The sequence below is a fragment of the Chroicocephalus ridibundus genome, chromosome 1 (assembly GCF_963924245.1).
Source record: "Chroicocephalus ridibundus chromosome 1, bChrRid1.1, whole genome shotgun sequence".
Classification (NCBI taxonomy): Eukaryota; Metazoa; Chordata; class Aves; order Charadriiformes; family Laridae; genus Chroicocephalus; species Chroicocephalus ridibundus.
The window spans coordinates 119,024,315-119,045,865 of NC_086284.1; the positions used below are offsets into that span (position 1 = coordinate 119,024,315).

General features: G+C 38.9%; 1 protein-coding gene across 5 annotated transcripts in view; it reads right to left on the minus strand.

Annotated features, from left to right (window-relative positions):
- The window catches only part of EPHA6 (EPH receptor A6), a 527,645-nt gene that overhangs the window by 128,373 nt on the left and 377,721 nt on the right, over window positions 1-21,551 (minus strand). For 2 of the 5 annotated variants that reach the window (XM_063348777.1, XM_063348795.1), the window contains exons 7-10: window positions 16,783-16,830; window positions 16,207-16,369; window positions 4,935-5,043; window positions 612-682 (exon numbers count right to left, since the gene is read on the minus strand). In XM_063348777.1, the coding sequence (XP_063204847.1) occupies window positions 612-682; window positions 4,935-5,043; window positions 16,207-16,369; window positions 16,783-16,830 (391 nt within the window). Of the gene's footprint in view, window positions 1-611; window positions 683-4,934; window positions 5,044-16,206; window positions 16,370-16,782; window positions 16,831-21,551 lie in introns of those variants that run through there. The other 3 variants (XM_063348787.1, XM_063348808.1, XR_010072880.1) reach the window with 2 other exon arrangements.

A 21,551-nucleotide genomic window follows, 5' to 3' on the forward strand; every position in this document is an offset into this window, starting at 1 on the left:
TCAGGGATGTTATAAAAAAAAAAGACAAAAAAATAATAAAATGTAATACCCTTTGAATAAATAAAAACTTTCAAAAGATACTCTAACATAAAACAGTAAGGCCAGTAATTTAAACTAAGTAGCTAAACTAAACTAAACTAAACAAACTAATATACTGCCCATGAGAGATTGCCAGGATTTTATCTCATAGTGAGCAGTAACATGAGGGAAGGCAACTGATTCCACTTTTTATTTCTTGGGTGGTTGGAAGTGTAAATCCCTAAAGACAAATAGAATTGGATACAAATAAAGCACATAGTCTCCAAGAGTGGAATTTTGAGGCAGAAATTCAATATCGTCCATACCAGTTGAGAATTCAAAGAAACATACCTGAAAAACTGATAAATATTATTAACAGAATATCAAAAAAACTTATTAGCCAGAGTGAATTCAGTGAAATTGTTCAAGAGGACATACAAATAAAAATAAACACCCTTGACAGTGCAGAAAATAAGGAACTATTCAAATGGCCAGATTAAAACATCACGGGCAAAAGCTGTACATAAAACAATGAACATTCTTCATTTAAAACATTATACAGATATTATATAACGCAGTGTTGAACTACTTACAATCTCCATTTTGCAAATGAGCCCTTCTTTTCTCTTCAGATTTCATTTTGGCCTTTATGTACCACTGGCATCTTTTAAGAAAAACAAGTGAGGTTTTAATTAAAATACTTGCCATGCATAAAATAAATGTACATTAAGTTTTAGCTGCACTTTTACGAAAGCCAAAATTTTTGCATTTGGAATTTATATTTAGTTAGGAATCTAAAGAGAGAAATGTGCATGAAGAGCTACAAACAGATTAGATACAAATAAAAATAAATCAAGGTTGAATGATTAGTATGAAAATGACTACTTAAATTCAAGATTGCTGCAATACTTTATTTCCAAGTTTGACTCCTCCAAAGAATCCTGATACTTTATTAAATTATTACTTCCCTGCATTCTTGTTGGCATACATAGGTTTGTGCTAATTAAACCTTATCCTTTTAACTCATACCCAGTGGGTCAAAAAAGCTCACGTTTTCTTCCTAGGATAATAATTTCTACGATTTCATCATGTTTCATGAAAAAATAAAATATTTTTTCACATCAGGACCACTTTTTTTTTTTTTCTGAGTAGCTCTGTGCAGTCTGAGTCAGGCACTGACTTGTCATTTCTTCTAAGATAGCAGCTATCATATAGGATAAACAATACATACCCTCCTATGTGAATATGGTGATTTAGCATATGCCTGTATGATTGCTATAAAATTGTAAATCTTTGGCAAACAACACATGACTGTGCATGTTTGTGAATAGCTAGCAACCTTACCTGAGAATGCAAGGGTATGTTGGAGAAAAGTGCCACATGGCAAGTTTTCAGGGTCCCTGTAATGAAACCTCCCCCAGCCTGAATGCTGCCTACCTGCAGGACTGTTAATGCTGATTTAGAGGGTCACATGATAGACGCAACGGTTTCAGTCAAGACAAAACAAAATATTTTCTCTTGGTCTTAAAGCTCTTTCTCACTCACTGAACAGCCTAAGAAGCATGATTTGGACGGAAATCTTTTGGTGTGAGGGTTAGACTAAGGGCTAAGGGCTGTTGGGGCACTGACCCCAGTGGAGAGCAGCAGCACGTGTGGACATGTGTTTTGGTGTACAGACACTCAGTTCCAACATCAGCTTGAAAAAAATGACTGGCCTCTATGTGTTCATTACCAGCCTTATAAAATAAAATAGACTACAATTATAGGTAGCATATCCATTAAAATACTAACAAGGGAGATATGAGAAATATGTGAACATACCACCTCATTTCAATGGTTCATTTAAACTACTGAAACAGAGTAGGAACACTCGCAAATTCATTCATTGCTGCAGAGGTGATGACGAACACCGGAAGGGCAGAAACTTCTGAAGCTGTCATGGTTATGTATGCTTATGAAGGGAAAGAGCAACCAGCGGATTCTCAGCTTCTGTGGAAATCTTTAGATTCTACACGAGTTGCCGGGACCACTAAGCATGCCGGTGCCATTTTTAGGATCTGAACAACTGGTCTGTAGAGTGTCAACTGCCAAGAACACTGAACACAAGCTCTTACACTTCAAGTGTCTGCCCAAGGGAACAGCCAAAAAAACAAGGCTTTAACCCTGTCCAATTGTCCTACGTATGCATGTGGCCCCAAAGCTTGATTACAGAAGCCAGTGAGTCACCAGCAGAGGGATCTTCCAGTTCCCCGTTCCCTGCTAGTACCAGCTACAGAACAATCGGAGAGGAATAATTTCTGTACTGATAAGACAAATCACACCAAGCTTTAACATCGCATTTCCTGGCATTTAGGCGGGAGCCCCGTCTCACTGCGTATCCTGGGCCTCGAAGTCTCTGTGGCTTTCATTTTTCTATCTGCAATTGCCAGCCGTGCTTCCTGCTTGCTCTTGGTGGATAATCACTCAGCAAAGTGCAGAGGCAGGTGCTCATTTAACCCAGCCTCTCCACTATGAATAGACTCATCAGCAGCCCTGTGACTCGACAGCTCATCAAATTGCTAATTCTAAACAGTGAAGCAGAGCACATCTGTAGGGTACCAGTCCCATTTTTCAAGCAGAAATTTACCTCCAGTCCTAGAGCAAATTGAGTATTTATTCAAATTTTTCTTTCTCTGTCTTCTGTAGAATACACTCTTATCACTGCATTTAAGCAGCACTCAAAATGAATTCTTATCTTACATAATTGAAACAGTCCCATTGAGTAAGATGTTAGAAAGCTAGGAGAATCTCTGATATCCTTAACATTAGCAAACAGGAGGAATAAACACAGAAAGAAACCCATTTCCATATTTTTTTCATTCCTGAGTTTGAGCTGTTTTGAGTTATGTTTCAGAATCCCATGTAAGGATTCCACACAATAATTTTCTCTGAAAGTTTGCGTTTGTCCAAATAATTCTTCTCTCTTCTGAAAGACCCTACTGTTTGTCAGTGTTTGTAGTAATTATAGGAATATTTACTTAGCTTCTAAGATTATCTAAGGTCACAATATGTTCCGACGTTAACTGCTTCCATTAACTTCAACAGAATGTTAGACTTCACTGGTTTTATTATTTAGCAGAGAGAACATTAATTCACATAATGGTAGCTACTGTGGTGCCATATTTGGTTGCTGGGGTACTGCAAATAAAACCTCCAGCCTACACTGATAGAACTTCACTTTCTTTTCAAGTTAGAGGTAATGCTATACCAACAAAACAGAAACTTAATTACAAATCTGAAAGCGCAGCATCGTCTATTGATATCAGCCCCGACTGTGATGACCATTATCACATTCAGAGGAGTCAGTGTAACATCTTTTCTCTAAGTGGAAACACGGGCTCTCAACCAGGACAGGAATAGCGCAGAATCTCGTCCCAACTCTGGGTTTTTTCTGTCCCCAAGCTAGGTAAGGAGGAAACTCCATAGAGAATCCTCCTCACTTGGAGGCTCTTCCACCATCTGTTTTATGTGTCTGAAGGAGGGAGAGGGGAAAAGGGTAGAGGGGGGCCAGAGCCCACACAACCTGCCCTGCAGAGCTTACTGCAGGAGCTACGAGCCGGACTCCTCTGCTCGAAGGCCCGTTCCTCTACAGAATATCAACCTGCTTCTTGGCCTTCTTGATCCATGGCAGCACTGCAGTGCCACTGATGTCTCACAGAGGAGACAGGGACATAATGGCTTTAATCCTTTTAAATTCTGCTTTGCTTCCTGGTGGAAGCAGGTGAAGTCCTGAAATCACACAGGAAACACTTGGAGGCTCAGTGAAAATGGAAACAGACCACCATGAAAGCAGCTATGCCTGCGGGGATCTGAGCTCCTGCAAGGACTGATGTTCCGACCTCTCCGTGTGTTTTGTAGCAAGTCCAATTAGAATTTGTGAGTTCCCTTAAAACCTTCAGTGTGTAATGATTATGGCATCTGGCCTCTCAAATCAAAATGCTTTCTCATCCAGTTTGCATAATGTCATTATTTGATCCTGATCAACACATCAACTGAAGGAAGGTGGACAATCACAGCACTGCACTAAAAGAATTGTAAGTATAAGAATCAGGGTAGTTATAAAAAATAATCATTGTTCAGATTAGTGAATTCCACTGCCAGTGCAACAGTACTGCTGTAATGTAGATTTAATTGGGATATATTCAATACAAGTTAGAAAAAAAAAAATGCCAAAAGCAATAAAACAGGACCTTCTGGAAGCTATTTTCTGTTCACCAGTTCTGTTCACAGGCAGTGGCATCATCTTAATGTTTTGGAGTAAAGTTTTCCTTAGTTTAATTTCATTGCCTAATTCCCATGTTTTCTCTTACTAGATGCAGAAATTTGCATATAAAAGACGTAATTAACTGAGTATGATTTTTTATATATATTTAATATAGTAAAAGTAATAAAAAATTGTCCACTCAAGTGCCTTCAGCAAGCTACATTGCCAGCCCCAAGACACCAAAAATCCTAAGATTACACCCTCCAAAGCTTTGCAATTGACAGTTACAAGATTTTGTAAAAAATACTGCGATTTTTTGTTTTTTGGTTTTTTTTGGTCTTCTAATGTCAGAACCTTGATGGTGCAGGTACCTTGTATTTTTAAATTCTCACTCTGCAGACAAGAGGTCCAGAAACTTTTTTTAAAAACAGCCAAGTTATTTCCTGAGTTCACATAATTGCTTAGCTCCCCAAACTGGGTTTTTTACACAAAACAACTCTCACAATAGAACCGTGAATATGAGCAGTGTTGAACAAAGAGGACATTCACCACTCTGTGCCTAACCCTTATTTTAGCACTGAAAATGTGGTGAACGACTTAACTATTATTCTTAAATTCTTAGTTCTGGATGACTCTGACCGTGAGTAAATAAGAATACTGTAGTCTTAATTACCTCCCGGTGATGAGGAAGAACAAAGTGAGGATGACCAGGAGAGTGAATCCACCAACAGCAGCAGTGGCAATTACAAGAATCTGTCCCTGCTCCGCAGCCATATCAGAAGCTGAAAGAGAAGCACAGAGAAAAGAGGTTAAAGCTCCATCACCCAGGGTTCTTGCCGAATGGGTGACAACATTTCACTGCTCACATGTTGCGATTACTTTGTAATAGTTTCCTTCGTGCTTAGCAAGGGCATCAGATGCGAACGCGCCTGTGAAGCGAAAAACCATAACCCATGTCTCAAGTATGATGAAGGGAAGATGTTTACAAGGGAAGATGATTTTAAAATGAGGACCTGGCATTATCAAACACTTGCAATTTACTAAAGTTTGAATATGACAGGATTTTGAACGCAGAACTAGAACGTATTTTTTCTTTAGCTTTATTTAGCTTAATCCTGCATCTAATTCAGAATTTCTCTCCATCCATCTGTCCCAGGGAACTCAGCAGCAGCGCTATGTATGTAAGAGATATTAAACTGTGTTCAGGAGGAAGCAAAGCAAAAGAGCACACTTAGTATCTAGCCTCAGACACTCTTCTGTATGTCTGGTGTATGTTTTTATTGTCACAAAATTTATACAGTTTTACCTGTAACATGCTCTGGTGATTGGCAACTCTGTAGTTGAAAAAAAAAAATTATTTTCTTATGCCTCATGTTTTTCTCTTTGCTTTTTGTAGGACATTTAGGAGTTAAAAAATAACACCTGAAATTATCCGGTCTCTAGACACTTGCTCTTTTTATGAATTTATTCTGCATAATATTAAATCTTTACATTGACAAAGTACCTACTTACAGTGCAGTTGGTTCTCACTGTCCAACTACTACATGAACAGAAAAAGAATTAGGCTAATTTTTTTCTCTATATCCTGTCTTGTGACACCAAAGTTTTATTTCTTAAACTCAATTACACTCGAATATTTTCACCACGTGATGTTTACCTAATTCTCGGTTTCTGTTTCCATGAGAAACATAACATTTTTCTGAAAGGTGAATAAATAATTCTAATCAATGACCTCTGACAACAGGAGTAAATGTGGAAACGAAAATACATTTTAGATTTATCAGGAAAGCAACTTTGATTTTTTAAACTTGCAAACTTCAGCTTTTAAACTTGCAAAATCTTCAGCTTTCTTTAGGCACCACATGATTAAAGCTTAGGGAAATCACCTAGGCTGCTGCAAAGAGAACGCTCAGCAGGCTATATTCTCTCACTTTGCAGTTGATGTAGCCCAATACGAAGCACACACTGCTGCCCAAAGCCTCATAAAATGCTGTTTCCAAGAAAAACGTTTGGCTCCAAAATAATATTTGTGAGTGGTTTAGAAATTAGCAGCGTAAACTGGCTTTGTAATAGTAGTAAAGCAAATAAAACCAATAGTAGTTTATGTCAAATTTTCAGCAAAACCAACTTGTTAAATTTCTGACATTAGGTTTCTGTCCATATAATTTAATGGAGATATGCACTGGCAGTAAATTACAAGACATTCAGTATCTGTGGTCATAAGCTGTCCACAGACAAGTTAAATATATACGTCTTCCAATAAATGATGTAGCAAATACTCACTGAATGCTAATGTCCGAAATGGTATCTAGTGATATTATGGGAGCGGATTCTAGCTCTGCGTTGTGTTATGTTCCTCAGGGTCAGATTAGTTGGAAAAATACAACTTAACAAACATCGTGCCACACAAGTAACAACGCAAATAGTACCAGGCTCTCCAAATGAAACGCTGAATACTATTTTCAGACTAGCAGGGGTTGTGCTAAATGTTGCAAAGATCGTTACAGCCAGGCACAGTCTGAAGTTATAAATGAAGGAGGAGGTATTAGATGAGTCTATCTTGCCTTTCTATGCAATGGAAGTGAGAGGACAAACTGCAGCCTTCTTTCCTTTTTTTTTTTTTTTAATAGGAAAAACGGGTGTGCAAAAATAGTGAATTCAGCAGGATTTGGGCTCAGACATGGGCTCAGACAAATTAGCTGTGGTTTTGTTCAACAGACATTCATCGTCAAGGAGACAACCCAGGGCCTTTATTTGTGAGAATTAAAGGTGCAAATGTAGGCACTGATTCTGTGGTACAAAGAAGCACTCTGCAGCTATTGAGATGAAGAAATTCACGTTTCCTGGATCATTTCTGCTGAATGGAGCTGCTATTTCTTGTTGTTTTAGCTAAAACAGAATGCAATTTATCAGTTTAATAAAATATATATTTTCTATCAGAAACCAGAGTCAAATTCATGAAGGGGATAAATGAATCTTAGTTTGCCATACTAGTTTGAATGGCAAACTAGTAACAACAGACGAGGAGAAGGCTGAGGTTCTCAACAACTTTTTTCCTCGGTCTTCACTGCCAGCCTCTCTCCTCATGCCTCCCAAGTTGAAGGATTGCAAGACGGGGACCTGTGGAACAAAGTCCCTCCCACTGTAAGTGAAGACAAGGTTCGTGACCACCTGAGGAACCTGAACATACACAAGTCTATGGGACCTGATGAGATGAACCCCAGACTCCTGAGGGAATTGGCTGATGTACTGGCCAAGCTGCTCTCCATGATATTTGAAAAGTCATGGCAGTCAGGTGAAGTCCCTGGTGACTGGAAAAAGGGAAAAATCGCACCCATTTTTAAAAAGGGTAGAAAGGAGGACCCTGGGAACTACTGCCCTGTCAGCCTCACCTCTGTGCCTGAGAAGATCATGGAATAGATCCTCCTAGAAGCTATGCTAAGGCACATGGAGGACAGGGAGGTGATTAGAGACAGCCAGCATGTCTTCACCAGGGACAAGTCCTGTCTGACCAACCTGTTGGCTTTCTACAATGGAGTGACTGGATCAGTGGACAAGGGAAGAGCAATGGATATCATCTATCTGGACTTCTGCAAGGCCTTTGACACGGTCCCCCACAATGTCCTTCTCTCTAAGTTGGAGAGATACGGATTTGATGGGTGGACTGTTTGGTGGATAAGGAACTGGCTGGATGGTTGCATCCAGAGGGTAGTGGTCAATGGCTGGATGAGCTAGAGAGGTGGGCCTGAGCAAACCTTATGAAGTTCAACAAGGGCAAGTGCAAGGTCCTACACTTGGGTTGGGACAATCCTCATTACCAATACAGGCTGGGGGATGACGTGATAGAGAGTAGCCCTGCAGAAAAGGACCTGGGGATACTGGTAGATGAAAAGCTGGATGTGAGCCAGCAATGTGTGCTTGCAGCCCAGAAGGCCAATCGCATCCTGAGCTGCATCAAAAGAACCGTGGCCAGCAGATCCAGAGAATTGATTCTCCCCCTCTACTCTGCTCTCATGAGACCCCACCTGGAGTACTGTGTCCAGCTCTGGAACCCTCAGCACAAGGACATGGATCTGTTGGAGAAGGTCCAGAGGAGGGCCACGAAGATGAACCGAGGGCTGGAGCACCTCTCCTATGAAGACAGGCTGAGAGGGTTGGGGTTCAGCCTGGAGAAGAGAAGGCTCCAGGGAGACCTTATAGCAGCCTTCCAGTACCTGAAGGGGCCTATAAGAAAGCTGGGGAGGGGCTGTTTGCAAGGGCATGTAGCGATAGGACAAGGGGCAATGGTTTTAAACCAGAGCAGGGCAGGTTTACATTAGACGTTAGGAAGAAGTTCTTTACAATGAGGGTGGTGAGACACTGGCACAGGTTGCCCAGAGAGGTGGTGGAGGCCCCATCCCTGGAGACATTCAAGGCCAGGCTTGATGAGGCAAGAGGGCAATCTGATCTAGTTGAGGATGTCCCTGCTTACTGCTGGGGGGTTGGACTAGATGACCTTTAAAGGTCCCTTCCAACCCAACACATTCTATGATTCTATGATAAATTCCAGACTGACTGAGTTCTTTCCACCTCTAAGTAATCTGATTTTTAGCTGAGACTGTACGTACTTAAAAAGTGATCATTCTGTTTCTCTTGTTTGTATTTTACTGTGTTGGCAGAGGTGCCAGAGTCCAATATATTAGGATTTTTTTTCAAGTAGCCAAATCACTATAAGGGGCTTTCAAGCCTGAAACTTCCTGATGACCTTAATTTACTTGTCAGATAAAAATGTCAAATGACAGACAAGTATAATTGAAAAATACGGATTTGTTAAAAACTGACAGAGAGGCAGGTAAGGCAAAATGATGGAAATACTTATTTTTGCTTGAAGTGATCCTCCTAGAAATCAATAAAGGCGCAGCACAGCGAACAACACATATATAGGCACATGTGTATGCGCATACACAAACTGCTCGCACGCAGGCAAAAGGTTCCCTAAAACACTATCTAGGCAGTGAGAAGACAGTAATCAGGGACAGTCAACAATTAAATTTTTTACAGCATTTTGCCATTCTAAATTAAATTCAGCATGTCCCTCCATCTCTCTGTTCTTTTCTTGTTTCTGCAGCTTTTCCTAAGGTAAAGTTCAAGTTGTAAATAATAAGAGCTTTAACATGTAATGTTTCTGTTGTGCATGTTCCTGAATCTTTTGTCATTTCCTGCTTTTTCTTCCTTCATTTGTCCTCTCTATCAGCTGTGCATATTGGTATATAACCTCGTGTTTGTCCTCAAGACTATTCTTGATTATGCAAGACAGAAAAGCTCAGTTTAAAACCCCATTACGATAGGCTGCAAGGCCAAGCAAGTTCCTGCAACCTTTTTTCAAGTCTGTGTGTATATAGAGTGCTGCATTTAAACATAGAAGTACATAGCATTTTCTCCAGAATCACATTTGTTAGACAACATAACCAGCATTCATACAGCTAAAATCAGTATTTTGTTGTTTCTACAACTCTTCAAGCACATTGTAGCTGCAACTAATGTGATTAGTCAAAGTGGTGATTTAATTTTAAAACTGTGCTATGTATCATACATGTACCCAGAAGCATATTATCCAGATAAACTCTTCACTCCAGTTATTCTCCATGCTTAACCCAGGTTATATACCCAAAATAACATTTAAAGTGTCTGATTGCATCATTCCAGCTTCCTTGCTTAACACCGTGCCCAGAAATCCCTTCTGCATCCAGCCTGGTGCCAGTTCTGTCCCCACCATCTACTCTTTACATCCATGCCCTGTTTGGGCTCCTCTCTGGGTTCTTCACCCAAATGTGTGGAGGAGGAGCTGCACTTTCCCTCCTCTCTGGGATGAAGGGAAATATCCCAAGGCTTCTTCACTTCTTCACTGGGCAGACTGGAAGAAATCGTGTCGATGTTTTAGTCATCTAAAGGATGAAAGACAGAGAGAATCTTCCAGCTCTCTTCTCCTCTCTTTTCTTTGAGACAATTTCTCCAAAATCTTTTAAAAGGTTGTGTATTTGGTATAAAAGGGATGGAAGCCCTAATGACAGCTCACTTCTGTCTCTTAGCTACATCCTTTAGTTATTTCAATTTGACATCACTGGACCTTCCAGCAGACTGAAAGATAAAAAAAGTTGACAGAAAGACAGCTAGACAGATAATACAGAGTAGCTGTAAGACAGATAAGTGTGGACGGTGAGAACTGGAGCTCTAATAGACATGAACTGGCTGTCAGATTTACAAGGTATTTTAAACAAAGGTGCTTAAGAACAATAGGAAAGAAAAATATAAAGTCTAATTAGGGTAACCTTTACATTTTCAGAAGTGCAGTTCTTGTGCTCCAGTGAACTGATGGACACCAGTCTAAGAGGAAATGTGGGAAAGGAAGGAGGCAATGGAATGGTAATCTTAAAGAAGACTTTTAAAGGGGAAAAATAATGCCATCACTAGCATAAAGATGTAAAACTTTTTGGTATGTATGTAAAGAAGTAAAAAACTTCTTCCAAGTGCTGGCCCTAACATTAGCTTCCTGACCAGTGGATGAATTGGAAGCCTGTGCAAGCAGTTTGAGATCCAAGCAAGGATGTTGCTCTTGTTTAGGAAATGCAAAGGAAAAGTACAATATCTGGGGCTTCTGGGCACATACATTAGAGAAATGAGATAGGTTGATGGCAAATTTGAAGAACAAATGGCTGAAAATATAAAACACAGTAAGGAAATACTTCAAGATTAAAATGAGACATTCTGAGATATTCAGTGCTGACTACTTTGAATGAACAGTAGGACTAGACAGACATGGGAAGAGATCCAGCAAGAGAGTTTCTAAATATGAGATATGTGCCATCTCATTTGTTTGTTTCAAGCAGAAATCTAATCTACTATTGTCAAAACATCAAACATTCTCACCAAAAAATCTCTATTTTGCATTGACAATTCCATTTACTTCTAAAAATCCTAGGGACAGCTTTTCTGTCGTGGCATGAATCAGGGCATGTGCTTGAAACAATACCGGACCTCCATCAGAATCAATGACTCAGGACACCTCTCTTGAGCTTTGGAGTTCTGGAAAGAATGGAGTCCAGGGCCTAAATCACATCTGGGGGCAATTCAAAATAGCATGATTTGAGGCTGAAAAGTTAAAGATAGATTTTGCGGATAGGGGAAGAGGAGAAAGAATTTGAGAATTCAGCAGATCTGGCATACAAGAAAGTCACCATCTGTGCCTATGGTAAAGAAATTAAAGTTATTGTTTCATCACGATCAGTGTTTCAGGCCAATTAATTTTTCACAGTCCTCAAATTTATGAAATACCTAATCAGGTTTTCTATTAGCATTTCTGAACTTTTTAATTTTTTATTGTTAATATGATTTATTTGAAGCACACAAAAGCCTACATTGCTTTTGGATTAAAAATCATCATGTCCCTACATTTATCACTCTGTTCAGCCCAAGCACTAATCCACACTGCACACATGCTAGTTTGCCCTTTAGGCCCCTTCTAAAACAAGCCAGCTAGTTCCCTTTTGGATTATTTTTTTTTCCCTAATGATGGGAAGGCTGACACGGGAAATATCCTGAGTTTTAGAACAAGCCCTGCATAAGAAAGCTACAGCATGAAAACACTGCACTGCCTAACAGCTGTAAATTGTTCAGTATTTTACAAATTCCTCTAGGCACAAGGACCTCTGAGGTGATATAGTAAAAAACATTCCTCAGGAAAAAAGGAATGCTTTGAATCATTAATTTAAAACAAAATAAAGAAGCCAAAACCCAAAAATAGTCTTCTATAAACAGCTAGTTAGAAGAGAGAGAGAAAAATAGAGAGGGAGAGACAAAACAGAGATTAAAGCATGTTTGCCCTGGGACAAATACTTTTTTAGTCACAGAACACATTTTATTCTATCCTAGGAAGGACCAGAGTTTTTTGTGTTGACTCAGATAGTTGGTACACCTGATACCAGGTACTCCTAATACAATCAGGTATCTATACAAGGGGCAATGATTTTAAACTAAATGAGGGCAGATTTAGACTAGATATAAGGAAGACGTTTTTTACAATGAGGGTGGTGAAACAATGGCCCGGGTTGCCCAGAGAGGTGGTAGATGCCCCATCCCTGAAAACATTCAAGATCAGGCTGGACAGGGCTCTGAGCAACCCAACCTAGTTGAAGATGTCCCGGCTCATTGCAGGAAGGTTGCACTAGATGACCTTTAGAGGTCCCTTCCAACACAAAAGCAGCAAGTACATGTGAAGTTATGCTTCAATTTATAGCCACAGCAGTGGTACGTGTGTGTGTGCTGGAGTGTATGAAGCCCTGACAGCTTCGCTAGAAGAGTTTTGCCTGTAAGGCACTGAAACAGAAAGACTGAATAAAATGGCAATAAGGCACACAAATCAAAAGCAGGAGCTACTATGATTTGCAAAGGTATTACATTTTCCAGCAGCAGCCTCTTAGCTTTAACAGGGGAAGGAATGCCTAACAACATCCATTCACCCATCCCTGCTTCCTTGAAAAGAATTTGTCTGACTTTTCTAGGTAACTCCATTTCCTTTCACAAAGAAATTCACAAATTTTAGGCCTTCCATTTATTGGTCTCTGCAGCAGGGAGGAGAGTTCAACAACAACATGCTCCCCAAGCAATGGCTGCCTCAGTTTGCTGGTCACTAAGCGAGGGTCCTTCTGAAAACCCAACTGTTTTTTCACTACTGCTACAGAGTTGGTCTTCTTTCCGCCTCATGCACCACTATTAATAATTATACCAAAATGTCTTAGTGTTCCTAGCAACGAGGTATCTAATTTTATCCTACGCGACTTAAGTAGCACAGATAGTGTTTCAACCAGTAAACCGGAGAAGGCACGACAGCACTGTCCTGCCAGGGACAGTATGTTTAAGGACATTGACGTACACATCTCACAATTGATGAACCATTACTTTTTTACAACTTGTCTATCACTTCAGAGAAAAATCCTACTTTTGGATTGCCCACTTTACCACTGTTTATTAACAAATAATGTCAATATTCAGCAGTGTAAATGGAACAACCTTGGATGTTCAGCTGCAACTGGTCCTGGAATTCTTCTCTAGATGCTAACACTATAACATGTAGAATTGCCAGACAGCTGAAAGATGTTACAAGCTAATGCCAATTGAGAAGGATTTTTATCAAACACGACTTGAAATATTTTTTGCCGTTTTGATGAGATTGTTGGTTGATAAATTTTCTGTTGACAACACAGACTTTTAAAAGACTATTCTTCCGAGCCTTCTCATGAAAACATTAACTACATAAAATCAGTATAGCTCATATTAAATTAATTAAAATCTGTCTAACTAAAACACCACAAAAAGTAATTGCAAATGTGGAATTTTCACCAAGTAACTTGTTACTAAAGGGTAGGGATGGAGGAAGCTCCAATAGTCTGCCTTGGTTTGATATTATTTGGTATCTTTCAGAAGAATTGAGAAGAACATATATTAAAAAACCAGAAAATTTTCAGCTGAGCTGCATACTGCCAGACTAGTAAATGATGAAGATTAAACTCCTACACAGCTTGACTTGGTCTGGTTTGTAAGACAGATGTATGCCAGCAAGGGCGAATTACCATTTACTTGTACTGATATAATTATGCAGTCCAAGTCTCAACACAACCCTCCCCAATCCCTCCATCTAAATGTAGGTCAGTATCTTGGAATACGATGGTACTGAAAAAAATGTTGCTATGTTCTAGTTATTCAGCTGCGTAAGACAATGCTCCTGTTCGGGCAGAAATTGCTTAGACCTGTAAGTAAAAGAAAACTGAATTATAAGGAGGAAAGCGGTGTTAGGTCTGTTTGTGGCATCATCAACAGATTTAGTTTTCCAGTTTAATTCAGTATCAGGTTCAGCTCTGATGTCATACTTCAAAAAGGATGTTAAAATTTTGGAGAGCTGCAAAATGATTCAATGTCTGGAAAAACTGGTGGTTTTAGAGAGAGAGGGAGTATTTATATCACTTATGGGAAAGAGAAGAGAATTCTTTAAAAGGGCATACACACATTTAGGTGATGAAGAGATTTCTGATACGCTTTTCAATTTGGCAGAAAAGGGTCACAAGATACAAGCTAAACAAAAAAATTCAGGCTAGAAATAAGGTGCAAATTTTTAATTACGAGGCTTAAGCACTAGCACCATCTACCTATAAATATGGTGAGCTCTCCATTACTGGAAGACTTTAAATCAAGACTATTTGTATATGGTAGGTGTTACTTTTCAATCTATTGTCATTAGCTGTCCGGAAAAGTTACAGTTACAGTCATTAGGCCCATGTCATGAAAGGGGTACAAATGAATGATCATAATAATCTGATATTGCCTTGAAGTTTAGAATAGGCCAATTTTAAAAATACTGCTGTGAGGAAGGAAGACATTTGGAGAGTAACAAGGCATCATTTGACTTGTCACTGAGTATTGCTTCAACCTGAAATACGTAATATTTACCAGCAGGCATTTACTTTGTTTCCCCCCCCGCTTCGAAATCTAAAGCAGGACTGTATAAATATTTGAATAAGACCACAGTACTTTGAACTACCCTTTTAATTAAACTGAAGTCTTTATCTAGCTCCAGGTACCATTTCAAACAGCGGCAGAATTTCTGTTGACCTCCATCTCAATTATTATAAACAAAAACTCTCTGTCTACATCTCCTTTCAATCACACAATGATTATATTTACAACAAATCAAATAATTTTAGTGAGGCAGAAGCCTAAGCAATAAATGTTGGTAAAAAGCAAACCTCATTCCCAGGAGATGTTTCTATCAGCAGTGCCAATGAGAGAAATGTCACTGGAACCACAGTCTTCCTGATTTAGATGGGGAAGTTGCATTTTCACAAACGTGACACAGGCTCACAGACACTTAGATAACATTTACTTTTGATAAGAGTTATGTCCCTGCGTGCATAAAGCCTCATAGTTATTGCATTAGAAGATGCAGAGAGGATCTACTGGAATTCCTGAAAGCACCCAAGTGCTCAACTCCTATTCAAACCAATTGGCTTAAGTACCCAGAAAATTTTAAAAAGTCCAATTAGGCATTAAGCACTTGGAAATCTATCCCTAAAACATTTTTGAAATAGAAGTTAAGATGCAATGAAAATGGAACACAAACCCCTGGGTGCTCTTGAAAACACTTCTATAGTTTTGAGTCTGTACTTTAGCTTGAATTCTAAAACACTAATGAAAAAACATGGTATACATAATTGGTTAATTAAAGTAATTTCATTAACGAGTGTTTTAGTGTTGTATCTACTACACTAATTTTATCTCAAATGTTTTGTAAATACCTTGTTTGCAGTGTCTTTGAACATGAAGGGTAATACATGACTTAAATATAAAATTGTTCAGAGCATGAACATCATACATAGCATCAAGCCTTTTTGCATATTCTGCAGGAATATGTAGGCTTTTTGCTTCTTATCAGCAAATTTAGCCGGCTTATTGGTTAATGGAAATGCATATAAAGGTTTTCTTTTTTTTTTATTTGTAGAGTCTGGGAGCACTAAATCTACAGAGAAAAGATTCCATCACTGTGTTCTGCGAGCTTGCATGAAGCTGCTGGACTTATGTAAAGCCTGACTAAGGCATTTCTAGGCGTCAAAAGCAAGGCCTTCTTCAAGCAAAGAAAGGATCACAGAATCATAGAATATCTCAAGTTGGAAGGGACCCATAAGGAAATTATGCAGAAGAAAACATTCCTGCAGCTGCAGCATTGGGCTAAAATTTCTATTTGTTATAAATCCAGAAGTATGACGCTGAGGCTTGCTTGTTTTTTATCATACAGCAGTGGTCCTTTTCTGATAAGCAAATGGTATGGATTCAGCCATTCAAACTCCCAATGTCTCACTGTTTTAGAATTAGATGCTACTTCTATTGTATTTGATTTTTTTTCCTTCAGTGAAACTTACTTTCATCTCCAGTTTCAAATTCAAACTTCTGGCTATAGCCGCTGTATCCTGCTGCCGTCCTGACTCTGATATGAAATATATACTTGGTGGCTGGCTTGAGACCTGTGATGATAACACTTGGAGCCTTGGACCTTGTGGAGGAATAGCTGAGCTGCTCATGCTCCTGAGGGACAAAAGAGGGGAGAAATGATATCAAGTTGAGTTGTACAAACTTTGCAAAATTGATATAGCAGAACTGAAGCTCCACATTCTTCTCATGAATGTAAAATGTGTTTATAAAAGGAGGTGCAGGTATGGATTTCTGTACTTTGATTTTGTGCTACAGTCATAATGTATGATATGGCCTTGAATTTTTTGTCTTTAATCTTGCATAGAAACATATCACATCTTTGTGACTTGGGTTAGTAATTACACTGTAGTCAAAACAATATGGAATTAGTACAAGACTACATTCACAGAAAATGGCAGCTAGAATGGTAGCTAATTATTTTTGCACAATGGACAAACTAGGAGGTCGGTAAATACTAATAAGCTGTAAAGTAAAGATGTGGGAGTATTCAAATACCCGCTACTCACTTCTACCCGCAGGTAGTGCCAAAATGCCGGCGCTATCCGTGGGTAGACCTGTGGGTAAAAGAAAATAAAAATTAACTTTTTCTTTAAAGTCTGTAAACTTCTAGTATGGTTCAGCTGCTTCACTGCTGCTGAACATAATTTCCCTTTCCAGGTAGCTGTAATGTAGTCCTACGTGACATTCCCTTTCACACTCTCTAAGCAGAAACACTCTGCAAAAGTCCCCTGTTTATCTCCTAGCAGTTGATCCTGGGCATCTGCTGAGAATTCCTGACTCTCACAGAGATCACTGAGAATTATGGTGTGCAGAGATCACTGGGAATTACCACTGCAGACCAGCTGCTGTAGTACGGAGACCAGCCATATCGATTGCTGTGCGAAAACTAAGTGCTGCTTTGCTAGACAGGTCGCTGCTGCTACTTTTACATGAGGGGATGACTTAAAAGAAGAGAGAGTTTATTCCCTGTCATTAGTTACTTGTCACTTGATAAATCTGTAATCATTTATATGGTGCCTTAAGGCTAGCTTTACTTTGTTGCAGGAGGATTTGTCTCCAAACTGACACATAAGCAGAAATGTCCTTGGCATATGCTTAACAACCCAACTGTGATACCCATAGGGCACCATATACATTTATTATACCATGCAGTAATATTATAGTATGTATAAGTTATTCAAAGGGTGCTTCCAGCCTGTTAAGAAGGAAACAATCTGGTTGACAGAAGAGATATAACCAGGAGAAGAATAGGTTTCAGTTAGATTCTGTTGGACTCTTAACCTCTTCTGAGCAGCATACGTATACTTTTTATATAAAACAAACAGTTTTATATAAAAAGATGCTGAGTTAACTTCAGTCATGGTGTAACAAAGCCACATTAACATAGGGCAGCAGGTACATCAGTATTCCCCCAGTAGGGACACAAGGAGATGACTAAGAAAACCGAATTAAAACCCAAATGTACAAAAATAATCTAATGATTCTGTTAAGTGAAGGAGGAGAAGGAAGGCAACAATCACCAATATCTAAAATAATTGCATTTAATGGTCACTTCAAACAGTGGAAATACTTTGAGAAACTATAATAAGAGGAAGTGTTGATTTGTTCTACAATCTATTACCAAATTCTGAAACAGCAAGAAGTGTATATTTAAATTGAAATAGTAAGACACAGTGTACATGTAATGTTATGGATGGAGACTACAATTAATATACAAACTAACAACTTCTATAACTATCAAAATATTTACTTGAAATGTTATAACTTCGCTTTGAACAGGTTAGTGGATTTTAGACATACTGTTTTTAAGAAATTTCAGAAAATACTTATTTTCTTCTGACAGAAGGCCAGACTATTAAAGTGATGGATTTTTTTAATTCTTTTTTTTGTGAATAGGCTTTCTGCAACTCGAAAAATAGCATGTGTGTGAGCAAAAAAAGAATAATAGGTTAATACTCAGATTTGTAAGAAAATAGAGAACTCCTACACATACAGAGGAGTTTTCACACTACTTTATGGACATTTGATGAACATTCAGTGTGTCATGAACAGCTAATTTCTATTTTATAGCCTTGTTATACGTGCAACTTTCAGGGACTTCCATGTGTAGAGGGGTCACATAACTTAACATGTTAACGGCCAGGATATGCAAACTTGGAGAACACAAGACTTGAATTTATTTAGTAATGAAGCTGCTGACTAAAGTGTGTACCAAAGAGATCAAGTCTTTCAACACAAGCTAGCGACCAGCTCAAAATTAATCTAAGAATTAGGAAAAAAAAAAAAAATCACCTGATTTTGCACTATTCTAAGACCACACTGAATCATAGGTATGGCCCAATGTTTGTGATCTTGCCCATTAAATACAGTATCAATACAAGATTCTGTTTCTGCACTTCAGTCCAGGTAAAGACATGCCATCCAGTGAAGGAAAGATTCTGGATGTGTTCATTAATGGTTATGTAAACAGCAAATGCTTGTTTTATATGGGTATTAGTATGCTTCAGTTTGACGTTTTAATAAGTACTATGTGCTCCATCTGTCACGACCCAGACATAGGAAGGCAGAGACTTTACACTCTGGAATGTGCTGGAAATTTTTATTTAGGCTCCGCAACCTGTAAGATAAGGAGAGGACCACTACCTAAGGGATTTCACTGTACAGCGTAATAGTTGCAAGCCATTTACTTTCCCCAGACTACCTTGCTGCTTGAAATCAAGTTCTAATCATGTAACAATTTACTGTTTTTTTCTGACCTGCTGGAAAGATTGCAGAAATAAAGTTTCAGAATAATTTGATGGCATTGTAAAAAGAAATAGGTTCCTTCAGAGGAGAATGGAAATGGAAATTTTGTCAATAATTGGTGGAGACTCCCCAAGATCCAGTGATAAGATTTACTCCCTGAAGCCTGCAGAACAAGGCCAGTAGCAGTGAAGAACTGGGAATGACTTCTGAAAAAAACAATCTGAGCTATATCTGTTTTGTTGTATCTGTTATTACAGGCTAAATACTGTGTGTAAAACAGCACGTGGGATATAGCAGCTTCCTAACCAGGGACGTGGACAGACGTTTATCAAGTATAATTTATTATTTGTAGTTGTTCAAAGATAATGAGTGTGACAAGGACTGTGATGGTAACATTTAATCAACAAAATGGGACCCTCCATTCGTGCGGGCAGGCTGTCGCTAGCAGCAGCTTCCTGATGGGCAGCCATCTCTGCTTGTCCCTTCTGGGCGGTGGAAGGTATTTTGGTCACGTCTAAGGGTTGTCTGGCTTGCTGCCCCCTCACTGTCTGCCTGTGGCTACCTGTGGTAAGCCCTGAGGGGTCCCATCTCCGTGCCCTCCCGTTTCCTTTCTTCTTTCTTTTCTGCAGCCATCCACCACAGAGTCCAAAAAACGATGTCTAGGAGCACATGATCATAAAAGTAATACTGCTGTCATATGGGAAAGGGGGTAGCATTTGTTACTGAAAATGAAATAGGGGAAAGGGAACCTGTTACCTTGGTGTATTTGAGAAGAAAAGGCTTCATAAGCCTGCACCTGAGGAGAAAGTTGCTCAAACTTGAGGCAAAATGATTAATAGCTGGAAACTTCACATTGTTTTATGTGAATGCTTCCCACAAAGAAATCAGCCTTTTTGGATGGGATTCACACAGCAGACAATTCTCCAAAGAGTGGATGCTTTGGCATTACTCCCTTCTCATGACAATGACAGGATCTGCAGCCTACCTGGAAAGCCAGAGCTTTCCACAGAGAGACATAATTTGAGGTTGATGCGTGTGGCTCTCAAGGTTGGCCACTCTTCTGCCATGATCTTTCCCAAGGAGGCTAAGATGGTCTCAGAATAAAACGATACAATTCTAGTCTGCAGTTAAGTATGGGATGCTTTGCCTTACTCTTGCCACAGATAATATGCACTTCTGCATAGATTCTGGGTTCAAAAAGTGAATTTTAAATTGCAGGACTTGGATGTAATTCTTGGATGCTAGTGCATGCTTTTACCACACCCTGATTTTATGTTGTGGCAAAATCTAGACATACATCAACCCTCCTGCCATGCGCCATATTTCCCATTGAAATGAGGCATGTATTTGTGGGCCAGAAGGTGCCACAACATGCTTTGTGACAGAACTCTGACCTGGACAGTAATGGGACCAGGATCAATGGGAAATGCCAAGGACTACATCTGTTCTGTACACTACTACAAAATCTGCAAAAGAAAAGAAAAGTTTCGTGGATACGCCTGTGTTTGCCATTGCATGCAAGCAGTAAGTGAACTGCTGGCCATTATATATGGCTCAAAGTTCATATAAAATGAGAAGTACAAGAAATGCTCTGATCCTTCACATTAGTATCAGAGTGGCATTTGTGATCTTAAGATGGTACAGGACTCATGAGAAGCAGTTCTGAGGCACGGGGGCTGCGGGTTTAAACATAAGTTAAAGGAGTCTATCTAACATAACGTACTAGTCAGATTAGTATACCTACTAGTCAGAATCTGGTATTAGAAAATTCATAAGAAACATTTCCACTGTATGACATCATCAGAATAGATTATAGTTCTTCATTATGCCTCACGGAAAGTCACTACTTTTTTAATGAATGTCATATTCATTCAATATCCAGATCTTATATTATAGCGATGAATATTACCATTTTTCTCGTATGCTCAAAAGAAAGGGGATTCCCTTTGATGACATTACCACTTGCAAACAAATAGATAAACCTCCACATGCCACACCTATATGAACATGCTGCTCTAATTTTATCCCCGCCTTACTTCAGAGGGAAACAGCACAGAAAGGAAGACTTTGTGCATATATACGTATTGTATTGATGTATTGATAAAGACTAACCAAAATGTTATGATCTTTTATCAGTTTAGACTCATACTCCAATCACAGAGTTTACAGTCTGATGCTATGAGTGAGAAAAAGTATATATAACTAAAAATGTTTAGTGAAAAAAAAAAGATTAATGGAAATAAAAGCTGAAATGCAGAATTTTGCTTACAGTGCTCAAATAACCTTTAAAAGATTAACTTTACCAGTAAAACCCTCATAAAAATCCAGGTGATTTCAGGTGTACAAGGTTTGTCACCATTAATATTGGAGTGGGAAAGAGAAATACGGCTCTAATCAAAATAATACCAGTCCTTATTTTAGCAATTGAAAAAGATAACCAAATACAATTTTCTATTATTTAGAATATATAATGGGAGCTCCAGGAATTGCCACTCTCGCAGTTTACTCTGTCTCTAGTTTGTTTTACGAA